This window comes from Triturus cristatus, chromosome 5_1, assembly GCF_964204655.1.
Source record: "Triturus cristatus chromosome 5_1, aTriCri1.1, whole genome shotgun sequence".
In the NCBI taxonomy this organism is placed as follows: Eukaryota; Metazoa; Chordata; class Amphibia; order Caudata; family Salamandridae; genus Triturus; species Triturus cristatus.
In genome coordinates, this window is record NC_140587.1 from 711327026 (window position 1) to 711346657 (window position 19632).

General features: G+C 43.8%; 1 protein-coding gene across 2 annotated transcripts in view; it reads left to right on the plus strand.

The window, feature by feature from the left end:
- The first annotated feature begins 967 nt into the window (after positions 1–967).
- TRAPPC8 (trafficking protein particle complex subunit 8) overlaps positions 968–19632 on the plus strand; it is a 1257619-nt gene continuing 1238954 nt past the window's right edge. For both annotated transcript variants that reach the window (XM_085605699.1, XM_085605700.1), the window contains exon 1: positions 968–1321. In XM_085605699.1, coding sequence (XP_085461825.1) covers positions 1165–1321 — 157 coding nt within the window. In that variant the 5' untranslated portion in view covers positions 968–1164. The remainder of the gene's footprint in view (positions 1322–19632) is intronic.

The following is a 19632-nucleotide window of genomic DNA, read 5'->3' on the forward strand; positions in this document are numbered from 1 at the left end:
CTGATCAGAAAGGAGATTAGATCAGATGGTGATCCTCTGAGGAGTGCGTTCCATGTTTTCACTTGCCAGTTCTACGATTCCTGGGATTCCAGACGGTTGGAGTGATTTGGATGTTCGCTGTGGTTATTGGACTTATACTGATGGACTTGGACTCTGCTCGTTAGGCAAAGAAAGAGGAAGTGTTCCAGTTTGACTGATTGTTATATAGAGCTAGTCTCTATGGTTGTTATTTCTTTTACCATAAGCATTCTGGGAATGTTATGTTATACTGTTATCATGATTCTCATTGGCTGCTGTTGGTTTGCAGTAAACGAAAGAGAAGCATAATCCTCACCTCCGTGTCCTTAATAGAACTGAAAATTCTTGGCGCGAATGCTAGCTAATTTTTTATTCACAGTAGCCAATAAAACATTTTAACATGTAAATAAACTACATTTCCCATGATGCTTCACAACCAGTTATGTCCCACAGGAGTTGCAGTTTTTTCTCAAAGATGTTGTAATTTCCTTGATTACAAGACACTATAGTTTTTATATGGCTGCAGTTTAATACATGAAAACAAATGTAATGCATAATTCTAACCTCCCTGTCCTAACAGAATTGTAATTTCTTGTTCAAGAATACAATTTTAGAGCAGTGACTGACAAAACGTCATAACTTTCACACTTACTATGGAATACTTGAGAGACGGTCAGATTTGCTCCGACGCTTGTATCATCCTTTCAAATATACTGTGAAACTATTGGGAAAACGATGCTTTTCCTGATCTTAACATTGACAGTTTAGAGACACGCCCATTTGAGCCGTCAAACATCAACATTCCATTTTGATGCGCTGTTTCGTCATTGGTTAGTTTAACAGCGAATAGGATTGCGTGGTGGCGATGTCTGTCGGGTCACAAAAAAAAATCTAACCATTCAATCACATCCTGGTTCAAAGTCACCCGGGCGCATGCGTAGGAACGACGATCAAACTATGCGCCGAACTCAGAAAATGAAAACCCTGACGTCACGGTGGACATTGTCACGTGAACAGAGGAAACAGCGGTTGACAGGTCGGCGGAAGGGTGGGGGCTTATTCGGTTGAGGTCAGGGTTCGAAACCAACATGGCTCCAGGTGACGGGTGCTGAGTAGCCCAAGCAGGACCACGGGACCCTGACCGTTATGGCGCAGTGTTTACAGTCCGTGCACGAGTTCCTGCAGGATGCCTTCGTCCCTGCTGTGGCGGCTCTGTGCAGCGAGGAAGCGGAACGACTCACTCGCAAGAACAACCTGAGCTTCTGTGAGCTGGTGCGACCCTTCTGCCGCTTGACAAGCGAAGGTGCGTGTCCTGTGGGATGACGGGGGTACCGGGGTATCTGTTGGAGGGGCAGGTCCACATCACTGGCCATTGAGAGAGTCAGGAGGGCGAAAAGTTGCGAATGTTTGTTTACTGTCTGAAAGCAATGTCCACACCTGATCTAAGCAGAGAATTGCCTAGGAACACGGATTGCGAAACTTCCCCCTTTTTAACAGCGATGGGGAGCTCGAGTTCTCGCTTGTCACATAAATATTCGTTGACGCTTCTGAACACAGCAGTATACGTTTCCACGAAATTGGTGTACGGCGAAGCTCACGGTTACTGCATTAGATAGCAAGTTTGTTTGGGCATGCGGTTACCTAGGAATGTTCCCGACTTGGCTGATTTTTGTCGGCGAAGTTTAATCTCTAAGCCTAAAGTGATTTAGTTAAACCGCCTTTTGATGTTGCAGAGGTCCAGCCTATATGCTGTTACTGCTTGGATTTGTTGCTTTCGAAATTGCAGAGCTATGCGTATTTCTTTGTCTCTTGTCTCCACGCTCATTTGTTGGCTCTTACCACCAGGCTAATTTGTTGACAGGTTGTGTTCTTAACTTCTCTGGCTGGTATTTGAATTAACTCGGGTAACCTGGAGTCCTTGGCATTGGACCGATATGCTTTTCAGTTTGCTGTTCTTCCCAGGCACCAACCCATCTTCCCATTTCTTTGGCAGCTGATCGTCTCTTACTTTCTCGTATTTGTTGGATGATTCTTGTAGATGTTGTTCATGATGACTAAAAAGAAACACACCGGCGCATCCTATTTTTTTTCTAGTGAATGTGAGATACGCTCTGTGTGAATAGCTTGTAATTGAATTGGCGAGGAAGCTACAACTTGTAAAAAGCATTTCTCATGTGTAACTAACGCGTATTTTTGGCTCTTGTATAAAAAAAAATATTCTCTGGTATCCTAACTTGCGGCCCTTTCGGGGAGCGCCCGCAGTAAGTGCTGCTCCTTATTCAACGCAGGGCACATCAATCCAGGGCTGCCTTTAGCGGCGCTTGGTGCGACAGTCTTTGTTGGCGCCCTCTCAATTCAATTATTTTTATGATTTGAATCTCCGAAAAGTTGCACATAAAGACGTATTCAAACAACTCCAGGTTTACCAGATCACCGACACTTAGAAACAAGCTGATAAACACAAAGCATCGGGAATTACAGTTTTTCATAAAATAGTGCAAAATTCATTGTTGCATGTGAATGAAAAAATTCTAAATTTCAGTATACAGTACACAGTAATAGGCAGCATAAAGGATGATACAAAGTGTGAGTGACCGAGCATGGTAACAAATGCCAAAATCATTAAACAAAAATTCTGATTATTATTCAGTTTACATGCACAAAGCCTAATAGATACAATTGTCCTGGCTAATAGATATTCAATTGTACATGACAGTATTCATAGCAGCATACGAGGAGATGAAAGTGCAATCGCGCAACTATAGCACATATTAAAAAAAACCTTTAAAGTGCAACCATAACTCAGTCAACATAAAACATATCAATCATACCATTAAACACTCTAACAATTACAACCTTCTGATAAAAACAACCTGAAAGTACTACCTATGAGATTCATTACATTTTATTCAGAAGGAAACCTATGCCGCCAACTACGACGAAACGGGGCAACATAGTCCTTCTTGAAAATATATTTAAAAATGGTTTAAAAAAGCAAACTTTTTGAAGCAAACTGGGTCACAGAGAAGTTGCGCCATCATCTCGACACTGGGGACACAGTTGCACTGATACTGTTAGACCTCAGTGCGGCATCTGACACTATCTCCCATTCAGTCCTAATCAACACACTGAAGTCTTTGGGCATCTGTGGCTCAGCCTTGGACTGGATTACTTCTTTTTTTAACCGACCGCACTTTCCAGATCTTCTCTGTCACAGACACTTCCAACATTTACCCATCACCCTATGGTGTGCCCCAGGGCTCCATCCTTAGTCCTCTTCTTTTCAATTTATATGTCAGGCCTCTAGCAGACATAGCAGAACAAGCAGGCCTAACTCTTTTTACGTATGCAGACGATTCCCAGATCATCTTTTTCCCTCTCCAGTACTGACCCCGGCTCGACATCCCTTCTTCAGACAGGCTTAGGGAAAATTGCTACATGGATAAACCGCAATCACCTTAAATTAAATGGTGATAAGACGGAAGTCCTCATCCTAGGCAAAAATAAAGATCTGTGGGGCTAACTACACTGGCCTGCTGAGATGAGCGCCCTCTCCAAACCCTCCAGTCATGTCCGTAATTTGGGGATAACTATCGATGACTCTCTAACCATGCACCATCAGGCAGTAAAGGTCACAGCTATCTGCTTTACCATCTTGAAATGGCTCAGGAAGATCATCTGGATGCTCCCAGATGACACCCAGAAAACAGTGGTCCATGCCCTCATCACCTTCGGCTGGACTATGGAAACATCCTTTACCTTGGCTCAAACAAAGCAGTGACTCGAAGACTGCAGTTAGTACAGAACACTGCAGCAAGATTACTTTGCAAGGTTCCCAAAGCCACCCCGATATCTGGCTACCTCCGTAACCTACACTGGCTCAGGGTGGAGACCCGCAGTAAGTTTAAAACCCTGAGCTATATGTTCAAGATCAAAATGGGAATGGCACCACAGTATCTTAACTCTCTTGTCCGTCCCTATGCCCCCACTCACCATCTACGATCTACCACTCTTGGATATTTCACAGTACCTAGGTTCAAACTATCCAGGATGGGGAGGAAGATCTTTCACTTACCTAGGTCCATCACTGTGGAACACCCTTCCTCTCACCATACGCAAAGAGACTGTTTACACACGCTTCCGCAGATCACTCAAGACCTGGTTATTTAACCAGTAACTCCTTCTATTACGGCCTTCTATTAGCTACACCTAGTCCGCTTGGCGCCGGGAAACCCTTTTTGGGTAGCTGTTGCGCTCTATAAATTAAAATAATAATTCGGGGGGGGGGGGAGAAGACATTTTCGGGCCTTCTCAGCTGTAGCAATGTTATACTTTAGAAACAAAGGTCTTAGATATCGACGTCGTGAAGGTTGTAGTAGGGGACAGACAAATAAGACATGATTAAAGTCCTGCATACAAGTACCACATAGGTGACAAAGACTAACCTGCGAGGGAAGACCCTTCTAAGCTCCTGGTAATATTTGCAAGAGAAGCAAATTCAGTCTTTACATCACACATGCATTATACAGAAACAATGAGTAAATAATGTGTGTTAATTAGTGTACAGGACATGTTAGATAAGACAAAGAGGACTACAAGGTGTAGGAGCCATATGTCATCCATACTGGTAGGCTGTGTATTTTAAGAGTGCTTAGTCTGGAGCCGCACAAACTAAGGAAACACGTTGTTTGGAGTTTGCTTTACTAATAAGAATGCATTTCTACCCAAACAAACCCCTTTTAGCAACATTCGGATAATAAAAGACTGGGAAAGAAGCATAAAGTTCTCACCTATTCCCTCCAGTTTGCATTCATCTCTTTACCCGTTCATAGCTCACTGTGCTATATTAGGATTGTGAGTTATGATCTGCATGTAGCAACAGGCGTTCTGTAACAAAAATCAGTAATCCATCGAGCTATCTATATAAAATGCAATCCTGTCATCTGCGTAGTACACATTCTTTACAGTTTAAAAATTCTTTACAATTCTTTAACTTGCATGGAGTGAGAATTTGCTGTCCATGTTTCAATAAGGGTAATGCAAGATTAAGATATTTGTCACAAGTTGTAAACCAAATCAACCACCCTAAAGCCTGTCCTGCATCAATGACAGTGGTATAAGTGCACCACCTAAATTGCACCACCTTCTAGGCCGACGATGTGTTCGGGGGCATAGCGGTGACAGGTCATTAATTTACCTTTCTCTGTGTTTCTAGAGATGTCTAATTGCTGCTGTTCTGCTCTTGTGCTGGTTTTCCAAGTAGCGTTAACGTTGGCCCAATAGCATTGAGATGCCCGCATTTGCATCTGAAGGGCTCTCTCAGGCTTTGTTACTCACAGAGTTGTTAAACCCTTGATCGTCTACAAAGGGAAAAAAAGGCAGAAAGACAGGAGCTATATTTTATTGCACATTTCACAACTCTGTGCTTTGGCATTATGACATTAGGTGCCATCAACTATTTTTGTTTGCCAACTGCATGCTGCATTGTGAGGCTTGTAGTTTTGTGTTTAATAGTTTCATTATATACTCAAAACCACAGAGAACCAAGTACTGTTGACGAATAAAAGAATTGGCTGTTGGTGTCCTACATAACTTTAAGCCACTTGTCCAATATCTTTTGAGATTTTACAAAGTCGCCTACCCCATTTAAAAAACTGCTTTGTTTCCCATATTTTACAAGAGGGTTTCTCTAATCATGCCCTAACACAAGCATTGGCATTGTGGATCGTCTTTTCTTATGTGTAGTGGAAAGCTTTCTACCAAGCATCACAATGCAATACAATAAAGGTAAAATATGGACAACAGCAGTGGAGCCTTCCATAACACAAACAATAAGTTAAGGATAAGGGGCAGTAGCAGAAGATCACAAGCATGTCATGTGTCTTGTTTCTCCTTTTCAGCCTTTAAGTATATGGATGGAGCAACATTATGGTCTGTTAAACCAAGTACGAGGCATTGTTGTACAGTGTGCATCCGGAACAAAATTTTTTCCAGGTGCGTTCAAATGTAATGATCATGGAAGAAGAGGCAGAGGGAAGAAAAGTAATCGCATAGGGTCATACGTTTTAGTCAAGCCTGGAAGCTGGGACAGAAACCAGGTTTCTTGATCAGACATTGCGCAATTCAGATCCTGGATGGCTATCACATTCTTTTCCCCTTCTTCCCTAATTACCATTTTATTAGTGGGCCAACAGGCAAGTCAGTTGTTTTGTGCATCCAATACAAGGCATTTATTGTTGATATAGATGGAGCGACATTATGGTGCATTAAACTGTATGCAAGAGATTGTTGTACAGGCCACATCCTGGACTGAATTATTTCAAGGTGCTCTGAAATTTGATGATCACTGAAAAGTAGGCGGAGGGGAAAAATGTAGTTGCCCAGGTTCACACAGTTTGGTCAAGCTGGCTAGCTGTGATTCAAACCAGGGTCTCTCGGCCAGGGCCCTGCAATTATCTTTGCCCTGGGTCCAACAAAAGCTATTGACTGACCTGAATATTTTAAGCAACTGCATTCTAATTTGCCTTTGTTTACTTTTGATATACTGGGACAAGGCAGGGGAAATACACCTCTTCATAGAGCAGTTACACCTTTCGCAGAAACATGGTTCTCTTTCACACATACAGAACAGGCACAACACGGGCAGCTAATAAACTAAAGAGTGAATGAGTGAGAGGCACTAAAGAACTGTTGTACGATTTCCATAAAGAGACATAAAGATACAAGAAATACCAAACACTTGGAAGAAAAAGCTAAGCCTCTTATGCTATACCCATACATCCATGAAATTGTATAGGACGTTGATTACTCGCCTATCTAATGTGGTATGCTTCCTCAATGGGTTCTGTACCTTCACTAAGAAGCATACAAGAGTACTACCGTTCACTGGTTGTACTGTCTCCTAGTTATTGGTTGCCTGGTTTAGGTGAGGTTATGTCACTTATGTCAACATTTATGTTCTTCCTAAGTTAATCTGTCAGACCTATATTAATATTGGATGTGAGCGAGGTAACACTCTATTTACTGGTGCTTCCATATCACAAGATTAAAACAAGCATTGGCATAACCAATAAGTCTCTTCTTTGGGACCTTATAAGTATTTAGTTATACAGCAGGTCCCAGAGTCGAGACCTATTGGCTATGCCAATGCTTGTTTAACAGTTGAATCCAAAGTAAGCATTAGAACGCCTCGAGACACCTACCGCTAAACGTACTTCTACATCGCTGTTCTCCAGAAATTTTACATCTTTCGACCTGAGGTCAGCACGAGGCCTGCCACGCCAGACTGCATAAAAGAGACCGACCCATACAAGGGCTGAGTGCCACAGAACAAGCCCTGCTACATAAGGCCCTTGTACCACTGAACCAGCCCTGCGTCATATGCACGGGAGCGTGAGACCGGCCATGTGCTGTAAAGTGAGCCTCTCCATACTGTTGCAGAGTGCCAACGAGCAAGCTATGCTACGAAAGGGCAAGGTAATGTAGAGCTCAACCTGCCACACAAAGGGCATGTGCTGCAGACCAAGCTTTGCAGAGTAGGGGCCACAGCAGAGCAAGTTTGAAGTTTTGGCGCCAGGTGCACATACCTGCAAGTAAAAAGTATTGCGCAGACTCTGAAAGCACTTGTCTACCCCTACACAAAACTGAAACTCAATTGCTGTAATCTTACCTATCGAAGGTCCCGAGTCTGTAAACCGCAGCGAGTCAGCTAGCTTGGTACAGGGCAAATTCAAAGCGCCAGCATGCCTATAACTGCACCTGGTCGAAAGTATCGGCACAGGGGGAAAGGGTTAATGACCTGCCCATGCCATCGAAGTAAACAGAAGCCGGCAACGGGTGGGTGCTGGTGCTGATCCGCAGTGTGAGGTCTTGGCATCATCTCTCCAGGGTGAAAAACTGGCAGCTTAATTTAGGCTTGGAGGGTGGGGGAGGGCTCCGAATACGAGGTGGGAGGGGGGAAAACAAACAAGCAGCGAGGAGTAACCATTAAAACAAAGATAAAGGCACACAAGCAGCGTGCCCACTGCTGCTCGCTCCTGAAAAACAAATAAACAAATACAATCCCCTTGGAGGAGCAAGCACGCAAGTGGTGCACGCGCCACAGCGAGCCATGTGTTTTGAATTATCGCGCACGTGTCTGGGCACAATAATTCAAAATACATGGCGCCCGTGCGGGTAACCGCAAGCATTAGGTCGTGGGCGGAGCAAAGGCGGGACATGCACCCGCCTTTGCCCAATTGCGTGCTGTCTTTCTTAGAAAGACGCACGCAAAGCCCAATAGCCTGTAACCAAAAACAAAACGCACGCACAAGCGTGTGGTCAGATTTTTGAAGCCCCTTACAAAAGTCTCGCAGAGCAACGCATGCACGCTTGCTCAGGCGAGACCTAAACAGGAGAGCTGAGCAGCGAACCCTGCTTCTATTTTCCATTGATATTTTTTAATGCTCTAATATAGCTGACACTAAACATTAGTCTTCTTTTCCTGCAGTATAGGTATCTTGCATCAAATATTGTGAAGTAGTCCTGCTCTATATAGGGCATGTTCACCAGCTTCTAACGGGGTGGTTGGAGGATGGGGTACATTTCCACAGGCCCTCCTTCTTCAAGTGGCCCTGCGACGTGCTGTTGGCTATGTTGTTAGCACGCGCAGCATGTTTCACAGGCAAATCATTGTAATCATAGTCTGCACTATGAAACTGGCCATGTCTATGCTACAGAGCCACACTCACAGCTGACTGGGTGTGGACAGCGGTAGTGCATATGCCTTGCGCGAGCCACACTCCCAACACCATAGCATCTCCTGCGTCACCACCAGTGCCAAAAGGACAGTGGTAGTGAGGAGGTGGTGGCCAGGTCCCACAATTTTAAGCTGCCCAGTCTGTGTTACATTATGTCTGGAAAAGCAGCACTATGGACGCTCAGGAGAACAGATCTTAGCTTGGCCTGGACCTCCTGCCCTACTACAAGTGGCGCTTAATGCTTCTTTATTCATAGGTGAGGTATGAACGTTTACGTAAAACTGTGTTTAGAATTGTTTCACTTTAGCACCTTTTGATACTTAGTGGCTTTTATCAGTATACTGAGTGGCTTTTATTAGAATTAGTGAACCACATCCTTTCTATTCTGACAAAGTTATTTATGACCCAGAGGGAAGTCATTTGTCTTGTTTCACCTATTTCAGCTTTTATTGATATGGGTGGAGCAACATTATGGTCTGCTAAACCAAACACAAGAGAGATTGTTGTACAGTGTGTATCCAGAACTACATTGTTTTTCAAGGTGCTGCCAAATGTAATGATAATTGAAAAAGAGGCACAGGGAAGAAAAGTAATCACCTACGGTCATAAGTTTTGGTCAAGCCTGGAAGCTGGGATTGAAACCATGTTTCTTGATAAGACGTTTCGCAATTCTGATGGCTATCACATTCTTTTCCCCTCCTTTCCTGATGAAAATTCTGTCAATGGGCTATCAGGCAAGTCAGTTGTTTTGTGCATCCTACACAAGGCATTTATTGTTCTAGATGGAGCGACATTATGCTGCATTAAACCATATGCAAGAGAGATTTTTGCACAGTTCACATCCTGAACTGAATTATTTCAAGGTGCTCTGAAATTTGATGATCACTGAAAAGGAGTCGGAGGGGTAAAATGTAGTTGCCCAGGTTCACACAGTTTGGTCAATCTGGGTAACTGGGATTGAAACCAGGGTCTCTGGGCCAGGGCCCTGCAATTATCTTTGCCCTGGGTCCAACACAAGCTTTTGACTGACCTGGATATTTTAAGCAAGTGCATTCTCAATTGCATTTGTTTTTTTAATATGTTGGGACAACTCAGGGGAATACACCTCTTCATAGAACAGTTACACCGTTGGCAGAAACAGTGCAAGCCTCTTGCATTGAGAGGGCAGGTGTGGCAAGATAGCATCAGCATAAGCTTTTTCTATCAAAGTACAGGTACAAATTGGGCACCAGCAGTGCAACTTTATTTCCTCACTGAACTCTGACAGCATGGTAGCAGCATATTAGCAGCAAAGCAAGATTCTGTCATAGAAGGCAATCTTCAGTTTCTGACAAAATGGATCCTGCAGGACAGATATGTACAAGTGTTCATCTCTCACAGAACATGTACAGTTGAGGCATGAGTAGTGTAGGTTATAGAAAGAGATCTGTATAAGTCACTGAGAGGAATGTATAGGTGGATGAGTGAGTGAAAATGCAAGTTCTGACTCCATTCTCACTCTGTGATATTCCAAGTCACTTCCTGAAATCTCCTTCTGTCACTTTGAGACCTGCTGTTTGTGTTGATTCTTTGGTGTTCCACATATTGGGAAGAAACCATTACCTAGTAAGCCATTGTTGTTTGGAGCAGCCTCACCACATTCTAATTTACTATGCACCAGACCGGAACACTGGTGCCAACTTCTTTGAAAAGGTTTTGAACCAGACGCTGTTCAATCCGACTCTTAGAGCTTCACTTGTTCTGAATAGTGAGGGCCTTCAGTGTTTCCATTCATAGTTCGCTTTCAGGTCAAGGCACCTGCTGTTGCTTGGCAGCAGCAGACACGTTTTGCTTCACATGTGGGTGACTCTTTTACTCTATGGCTTTTAGTGTTGATTTTTGTCTTTGAGTTGACTCAGTGCTACTAGTTCAGAGTTTTTCTAAATGTTTGAGAGTCTTTTGCAGCACAGGTAGCATGTTGTAGCAACCCCTGCCCTGGCTAAGACTAGTTCCAATATTATCTTTATGCCACACTCTTAAAGCAAAGACTCCAGCTGCCTTCCCACAAGCAATCCACAGAACCTGGAACAATATTATCATGCTAGACATCATAGCCTTCTAAGAAACTCGGCTCTATACTCATTTTTCCTTCCCCCATACAATACCAATAATTGAAAGTAATACATCCTTGAGAAATAACAAAACCTAATTTACATAACAGCCATGGTGTATGCCACTAGAGCAAACATTACTACAGTAAGGATAGTGCATTCTATACTTTTGTAAAAACATCAGTGAATAATAACTTCTCATTCACAATAATCTAATAAGTTCTTTAGTTTGTTACTAAAACAACTTGGCCTACTTTTCCTTTAATTTGGAACACTTCACTTCAATCAGCCTTGCTAGGAATACATGTCTACACCTTTTTTCTCTTCAACATCCAACCAGTCACATTTCCTTCTGTTTACAAGTGATTTTTCCTATACCTGGACCATATTTTCACATACCACATCTTGCCATCGGCAACCAACCAAAATGCCAGCAAGTTAGGTCACAGTGCGTGATATCGGCATTGTGATGCAGTGCGTGTACAGTGTCACTTTCTGAAATCAAAGGCTCCAACTGCCTTCTCATAAGCAATCTACACAAATTAAAAATGTATTGTATGAAATGGAAGTATTAGTTGAGTGGGGGTGTAAGACCTCGCCACAAAAAATAACCACAATTCTTGTCAGGGTGAATCACTAAAGTCACTAAATAAACCCGAGTGTATCAATCTGGTAGCTTGGCACGAAGCAACCAGGCTTAACTTGGAGACAAATGTGTACAGTAGTTATGCAGTACTCAAGCCGTAATAAAATGAAAATCCAACACAAGAAAAATTCCAAACCAAGTTAGGAAAATAGAGAATATTTCAATAAGTAAAATGACATAACAATGAGTAAAACCACGGATATTAATTAGTCCAGTTCAAACGTTACCTTCAGCCTTAAAAATGTTTATGGAGAAGTCGTTGGTGGGGCTAGTTGGATTCAAAGCAAGGCTCGATGACAACTGGTTGTGGAAGAGTGGGATCCCAATATGGTTGTCAGTGATGGTGGGAAAGCTCTGAGTCGGCAAAGTTTGTCCCCAGTAAGATCTCGCCATTGAAGGGTTGCTGCTCTGTGTCAGTCCCGATGAAGCCATGTACGTTCGTACTTGGAAACATTTCTGGTAGTCAGATCTCTTTGAGTGGAGCAAGCTGAGGCCAACTTGCGATTTGACGGCTGTGGCTTTGATGGTGATGCCGACCTCGGGCAGTTCTCCAGGCAGAAAGTTGGCAAAAAGTTTCCAAGTCCCACTTCTTGCAATTTGGGGACAAAAGGCGTCCACTCTGCCCCTAGCCAAGGGTCAAGTACCTGGGGGCCAACACTTGGGGGTTAGGACTCATTCCAACTGAGGCCAGTAGCAGGGCCCAGGGCAGTTGATACTGGTCAGCTTTGTAGTTGCAGGTAAAGGGAGATTTGTTGTGTCCCTGTAGGTCAAACAAGAGGTTGGCCAACTGACTCTTGGAGTCACTTCTGTGTTTGTGTGTTCAAGGCAAGCAGGTCCAGTCTACCTTCAGGTTCCTTAGACAGAAGGGTAGTCTTTCTTATGATTTTTCACTGGTCCAGGTGTTTTCCCAGGAGTGTACTGGGGATGCCACATTTTTGCCCAACGCCAGCCTGTGGGTGGGGGAAATTCCTGCCCACTCCCTAACCAATGGAGTAAAAGTTCCCAGGGTGTCCCTACCCACGTTTGCAGCACTTCCTGTGTGTTTTACTTTAAACTATCTCACTGTTCCCTTTTCTACCTAAATCCAACATGGCGGAACCTGGTCAGAGCTCGCTGTGCCCACCCAGAGGTGTGGCTTTTATAGCAGGCAATCCTTCTCTTCTGTTCACTCCAAACCAGTTTTGGGGCAGTTCCCACCTCCCACTGGGTTAGGAAGCAAACTGAGTAGCAAGACGGGAGGCAGGCCTAGGTATGAGGTACATCTGCTAATGACAGGGTAGGCATTCTTTGACGCTCAGTTGGAGGCTAGGAACAAGCCCCAGACCATCCTGCTAAAGAAAGAAAATATCTCCTACACCCAATCCCTTTGACCACTGTCTGGGAGCAGTCCATATCTCACCACATCCATCAGCAGTCGGGTGACACTTGCAGAAACGCCCCTTTTGGCTTGGGCTGGAAAATTGCAACTTTTAAAAAGTGTAATTGTATTGTGTTTAATCATGACTGTGCCATGGAATGTTGAAGTGTCATAGTGAGACGAGTCATGGGAGAAATGATATTAAAATTAGGTTTGGAATGTGGGGCAGATCGGTGGTTGGATGTTGAGCTGGAAGGAAGTAGAGTGCTGTAATCTGCCTAGGCGCAATAAATTTTACTGCTTACTACACATTGTTGACAATTATCCTGACCAGGAAAATTACCCTGGTGTGCAAGTTTAGGCCACTTCTGGAATGTATGCTTTTGTGTTGGTCCCACGTTTTGTTTGAGCATTATGGTTTGGCTACTTTGTCTCTGGCACCACAGATTTATGATGCATTGGGTGATTTTGTGAGCCACCGAAGGACTGGTGGCTCTAAAAATCTCAGCTCGCACTTGAGGAGAGTATCGTAGTGGTGGTGCAATGTCTTACTGCGCACATGACTGCTGCTAGCCACCAATGGAAAGGCAGCTTAAAAAATACTGCTCATGCTCACCGAAGTGCACTGGAGTTGTGATTGTAAGGCATCTGCGTTTTCAACACTGAAGAGCACCTTGCATACACATTGAGTGTAATATCATTGCTATGAGCTGTGTTCTATCCATTCCTTCATATGAGTGGATGATCGTGCTTCCTGCTGACCATGCTACTAAGTATTCCTTCTCTAAGGAGCATACCATATTGTTTTCTTTACATTACCACCCGCAGTCTGGCAAAATCATAGTTAGAGTTTTATTTTTCCTATGGTGTTGGCATTCTTCCTTGAGTGTTTGTCTGTTGTAACTGACAACTATACTGTTGTTGTTCTGGAAATTTTACGTCCTAACTCATTTCTACAAAGTCTTCATGGTTGATGGTGAAGAACTGACTGAGGTAATCCTTAGAACTAGTCCATTCCACTGTGGCTACCCCTACTATTATTTTGAATCCATTTAAAGAGTTTTGATGCGTTCCTGGAGATCCACCAGTGCATTGGCTGCAGTGGAAAGAATATTTCTTGAATTATATCGACACAAATGACCACAGTGGAACATTAACTGCAGGAAGGAAAAAGAGTCTATTGTTATATTCATTGAGTCCAGAAGGTCGTAGGATTCATAAACAGTTGTCTAAGGATGATAACATGGGGGCTGTCAATGTTTTTAATGAAGTTATTGCTCAGTTGGGTACATATTTGTTGCCAAAAGTGTATATTGGTATAACCTGTTAAGTTTTTTCCACAGGAAAAAACAGAATCTATGGATGAGCCTCTAGCGCCTTTGAGGAAATTGGCTCTGGATTGCAAATTTGGTGTATTACAAGAGGAATTAATTAGAGACCAAGTAGTTGATGCATGCCAGTGATCCAGGAAAGGCTTTGGGTGATTGATAAAGCAAATTTGAAGGATGTGATGTCTATTATAAGAAAGGCAAAGTTGTCAGGAAGGTGTGCCAAAGCACATAAGGAAAATAGGGCAGATGTTGAACGTAAAGTTGTTGCAAAAGTCATGATGCATGATCCCGCTGTAAAAGTGTTTAAATCAATAAGAAGAGTAAATTTAATAAGACGTCACAAAGTAATTCTGTTAGATGCTGTAAGTGTGATAGTGCTAACCATCTAGCTAATAGCAGGAATTGTCCTGCTGTGAATAAAAATTGCAGCTCATACGGTAAAGTGGGACATTTTACACATGTGTAAATTAAAGTTGGGTAAGGTTGGGAGCATGAAATGCATTGCTGAAGAGGAAGCCGCTGTAGGAGAGTAGGGTCTGCTATCCTATGGTCACCCCACATTTTTGCTTTTGCTTCACTGGTTTTATGACTTAGTGTGGCTGTGGGCCTGCTATTCAGACCCACAGCCCTGCTGCTCTCTCCCTAAATTAATGCCAATGCACACTAGGTGCATTACCAATTGGAACTGGTTCACCTTATTGGACCCTGTAACAGTGTACCCCAGGTACCCAGGGGATAGGTGTATCCAAGGCCTACCAGGGGCTGCAGCATGCATTATGCCACCCCTGGCCTGGCCTCACTATTTGACACAACTGGCTGATCACTCAGCTGGGGTAAGTTGATGTAATCACCTCTTACTTAAATATAGTATATCTATATCTGACATATATGGACACATGGTAACCGATCAGTCACTCCTATGGCAGGCCTTAACAATCCTGGAGGCAGAGTGCTTGGTTTCATGTGAGATGGTGCTCTGGCATGAGCTGAGCCTGTCTGCAGCTTTCGGAACAACGTCCTTTAGCTGTTTCATGATATTGCCATACCATATACTCTTAAGTGCATTATGTACCTCGCGGTCAAATGCTAACTTTGGTTTGGCTTTATCAAAACATGTCAAGTAAGGTGTCATACGATTTGGAATACTACCCCCTCGCCAATTCTGGCGACGGGGGTAGCATTCCACCCTTCTAGAGGGACACGACATGTACCTAACCTGAAACCCGGGTAAAGTTAGACAGAGCCTCAGCATCACAAAATGGATGCTGCCACCACAGACACAAGTCTGCCCTCCTGCTGCTGGGAGTCCTTCCAGCTTGAGAGGTGTGGACAAAGGGTTTCCTGTCAGGGGAGGTGCTTGCACCACCCCAGACAGGATTTTGTGTAGTGGGTTAGGGAGGGCTGAATAGATTGAGACATGCCTGGGGCACACAAGGTGTCCCTGTGCATATGCCAGTTCAAACCGGATCTGGGGCTCTCCAGCCCCAGTCCTGGCGCGAAACTGGACAAAGGAAAGGGGGTGTAACCACCCCCCTTCCTGGTCCCACCCAGAGGAGGGACCTAGCAGGTAATCCAGCCCCGAGATTTGGAATAAGAGTAGGAGCTGTGTCCCAAGACTTCAGATCATCCTGAAACTCCACTTTAATAAGAAGAACTACTGGACTTCGACATTCTGCTGCACAGAAGACTGAAGAGAATCTCCCTTGTGGCCAAGGAGGGACCACCCTGTGAATACAGGCACCATCCAGCAACTCAACGACTGCTTTGCCGCCGCCTCCCGCCGGAGACCGAGCCCAGAGCCCAGAGCCCGACAAGACCCAGACTCCCAGACATTTCTGAGCCAGATCCACAGTCCCTGCAAAGAAGAGACCCGTGGAGGCACCGAGAGACGTGGGACCGGCCATCTTGAAACGTCCACGACAAGCTGACTGCGCAGCACCTGAGGCATCCTCAACGCTGTGCTTTGGGCCCTGAGAAGCCCCAACACCGAGCAGCATTTGCACCAAAGACCAGCCCTCCAGCATCCACGAGATCTGCGTGGGGCCCTTTTGCTTTTTGCCACTCGACGCATCATCCCGGTTACTGGCCCGTTGGCTAGTGGCCATCTTGGCGACGAAAACTACAACTAACACCGCTGGTCTGGTTGCTCCAGACTGGCCCTTGCTCCTGTGAAAAGGAGCAGCCCCTCTGACCTTGCTGGCCAGAGCACCAAGCTTTCCTCGATTCCTGCGTGGCTTGCATTAGCCAAGGCCTGTTTGCTTCGATCAAGAAGCCGACACCGCCATCAGCTAGAGCCTTCGTGGGACAGCTCGTGAGTGACTCCTGGACGTCGTCGACCTCTTCACTTTCACGTGGCTGCAGAGACAAGCTTCCTTTCTTCACCTGTTGGCACCCGACATCGCCTGGTTCCATGCCGGTCACTGGCTAGTGACTTTAAACACTGTCCCCTCTGCTTACAGGTCGTCTACTCTTCAGATCCATCCTTGGATCCACCCGAACTCTTCCTGCCTGGCCGCCTGCAGCATCTTCATCCTCAGGCTCCATAGACCTGCACGACGAAACCCGACGCACTTTGACCCCTATGCACCCGCTTCCTGTGGGTGAGGTAACGCTGGCACTCCGGTGCTCCTGGGTAGAGAAACATCTCTAGTGTCTAGGTTTCAAGTTGTTAGGTTCTGGTCCATCCGGAAGACTCCCTCTCCTTTAACTTTGTGACTTTTACGCACCCATTGAAATCAATTGGTGCACGCGTGTAACTTTTAACACTGCACACGCATCCTGTGGGCCTCCTGGTCACTAACTACAGTTAGCTCCTTGTCGTACCAGCGATGCCCTAGGCCTTCTTTCCTTTCTATTCGTGGTTCTTATACCACTATTTTAGTATATGGTTTAGCTGGCCAACTGGCCCATAATTGTGCAACTTTTGTATATTTAAACACTGCCTTGTTTTAAACGAATGTGCTTCTGTGCTCATAAAGAGTCTAGGGGATACTTTTAGCAAATAAATACATATATATTTTGAATATATATCTGTGTGGTGTCCTTTCATTTGGTATTCAAGGAGGTTACATATGGTAAAACAGCTGGCTTCACATGCCCTCAAGAGTTTCGCCTGCAGACTGCACTGTCCACGCTACCACTAGGATAGCTGGTCTATAAAGGTTGACTTCAACCACCACCATAAGGGTTGTTTGGCATGGTACAAGGTGATCACTAGAATTAGTGAGCAGCATATACCAGGCCAACTTCTCACAGCCGCTACTTCTAGTGAAGGAGAAGAAACTGATTATCCTGCGATATTGAATGTTCAGGACTAAGTAGTTTTAAACATTTCTGGTACGAGTAATAAAAATAAACCAATATGTTTTATGGAGATTGATGGGGTTGGAATTCATATTGCAGCAGATTCTGGAACCCCATATAATATTGTGAAAAGTGTGTGAAAATATCATTTTGAGAGGAATATGGGTCCTAATTTGAATTATTCTGATATTGCTATGGAAAGTGTTACAGGGGAAACCATTAATATGTGTGATAGTAGCTCATAGAATAACTATGCATAATGAAGCTGCAAGACAGAGTTTAATGAAGCACCCACCCAACAGGAATCTTCAGTCTGACACTTTAAAATCTCCTCTCAGTTTAAACAATAGACCAAGCAACCAATGAAAAAACATGAAACACCGTCAGACAGAATTCTATTGCAGCTCGTTAACATTCCAATAAGCCTACATTAAAATAAGTCTAAATTGGTACAATATGTTAAGTTATAGGAGTTGTATCTTCCGATTTAAGAACAGGAAGACTCTTGCCAAGTTGTTTGTTGCCAAGTAAAGGTCCTTATGTGTTAGGACGATAGGTTCAAAGAAGTCTGAACTTTGTCTTAGATCCTAACAGTGAGGAACAAGTTTTAATACTTGATGATGGAGAAGCGGTAGGAAACAATGTGTGAGGAATTTCCCAGTGTATTTAGTGGAGGTATAGGGAAATTAGATGGGTTTGAGCATAAAACTGTGCTGAAGGAGAATGCTGTTCCTAAAGTTCACAAATGAAGAAATGTGTCCCGTCTGTGAGAGGAAATTGAATGAATTATCACGCCTGGTTAATTATGGGATTATAGAACCTATTGAATCAATGAAGTGGGTTGCTCCGTTGGTGGTGGCGAGGAAAGCTAATGGGAAGATCTGGGTATGTGTTGATCTTCGCTGCCTTAATGGTAATATAATTGATCGTTTCCCTTTTCCTAGAACCAATGAAATGTTAACCACAACCAGGGGTACGGGAGTATACTGGAGACCTATCTACTGTGTATCATCAGATTCTTTTCAGTGAAGACAGTGAAAAGTACTCCACCTTTATTTCACATGTGGGTTATCAATTTAAAAGAATGCCATTTGGTTTGATGTTTGTCACTGCTGTATTTCAACATCTAATATAGTCTTAGAGTCCGATGTAGCAGGCTCTACCAGCACTTGAAGGCTCGCTCCAGCGTTAAAGACCCGAGCCCAAGGCGAGGGCCTTTAGCAAGGAAGCAGGCCTTTAATGGCTGGTAGAGCCTGATACAGAGGACTCTAAGGCTATTGGAACATTCCGCCCCTAGAGGGCAGAATGTTCACATTTTGTTTGTAAAAACAAAGGCCTCATGAATGTTTAATATTTTTGATAAGATGAACATCATTTTAGTTTTCCAGTATGAAAGTCTGGTTATGGGAAGAAATGAGGATGGTCACGACCACACACTTAAGGAAATACTAAGTTTGTTAGACAAGTATGGTTTAACAGTTGAGTACTCAAAATGCAATTTCACCAAAACATGCATGACTTATTTAGGCCATGAAATAAGCTTCTGTGGGATACGACCGAAGACGAAATTGTTAGACGCTATTAGAGAGGCACCCTGTCCATGAAACAAAAAGGAGATGAAGTTCTTTTTAGGACTGGTAAAAAAAAGTCTCAATTCGTAAAAACAATTTCTATGAGACCTTTCTACATCTGACAATTATTGAAGTCAACTGTAAAATTTGTGTGGTTTGAAGAGTGTGATATGGAATTTAAAGAAGTTAAGGATGCAATATGTGCTACTTCAACTCTGCAAGGTTTTGATCCCGTAGAAGTGAGAGTGGTAACTACTGATGCCAGTAGTAAAGGTCTCAGTGCTGTGTTATCACAATATAAGGAGAAGAGAGAAGTGGTTGTGGCATATGCGTCAAGATCGTTACCACCAGCTGAAGAGAAGTATGTGGTGATTGAAAGGGAATCGTTGGCCTGTGCTTGGGCACTAGAACATTTCTGTTAATTTATGTTGGGAAGGGAGATTACTGTTAAATGTTATCATAAACCACTAGTAAAAGTGTTAATAAATGTCTGGGTGATTAATGTTTCATCTAGACTAGCCTGCATTTTGATGAGATTGCTAGATTTTTTTGGCCAAATTTTATATATCCCTGGAAGA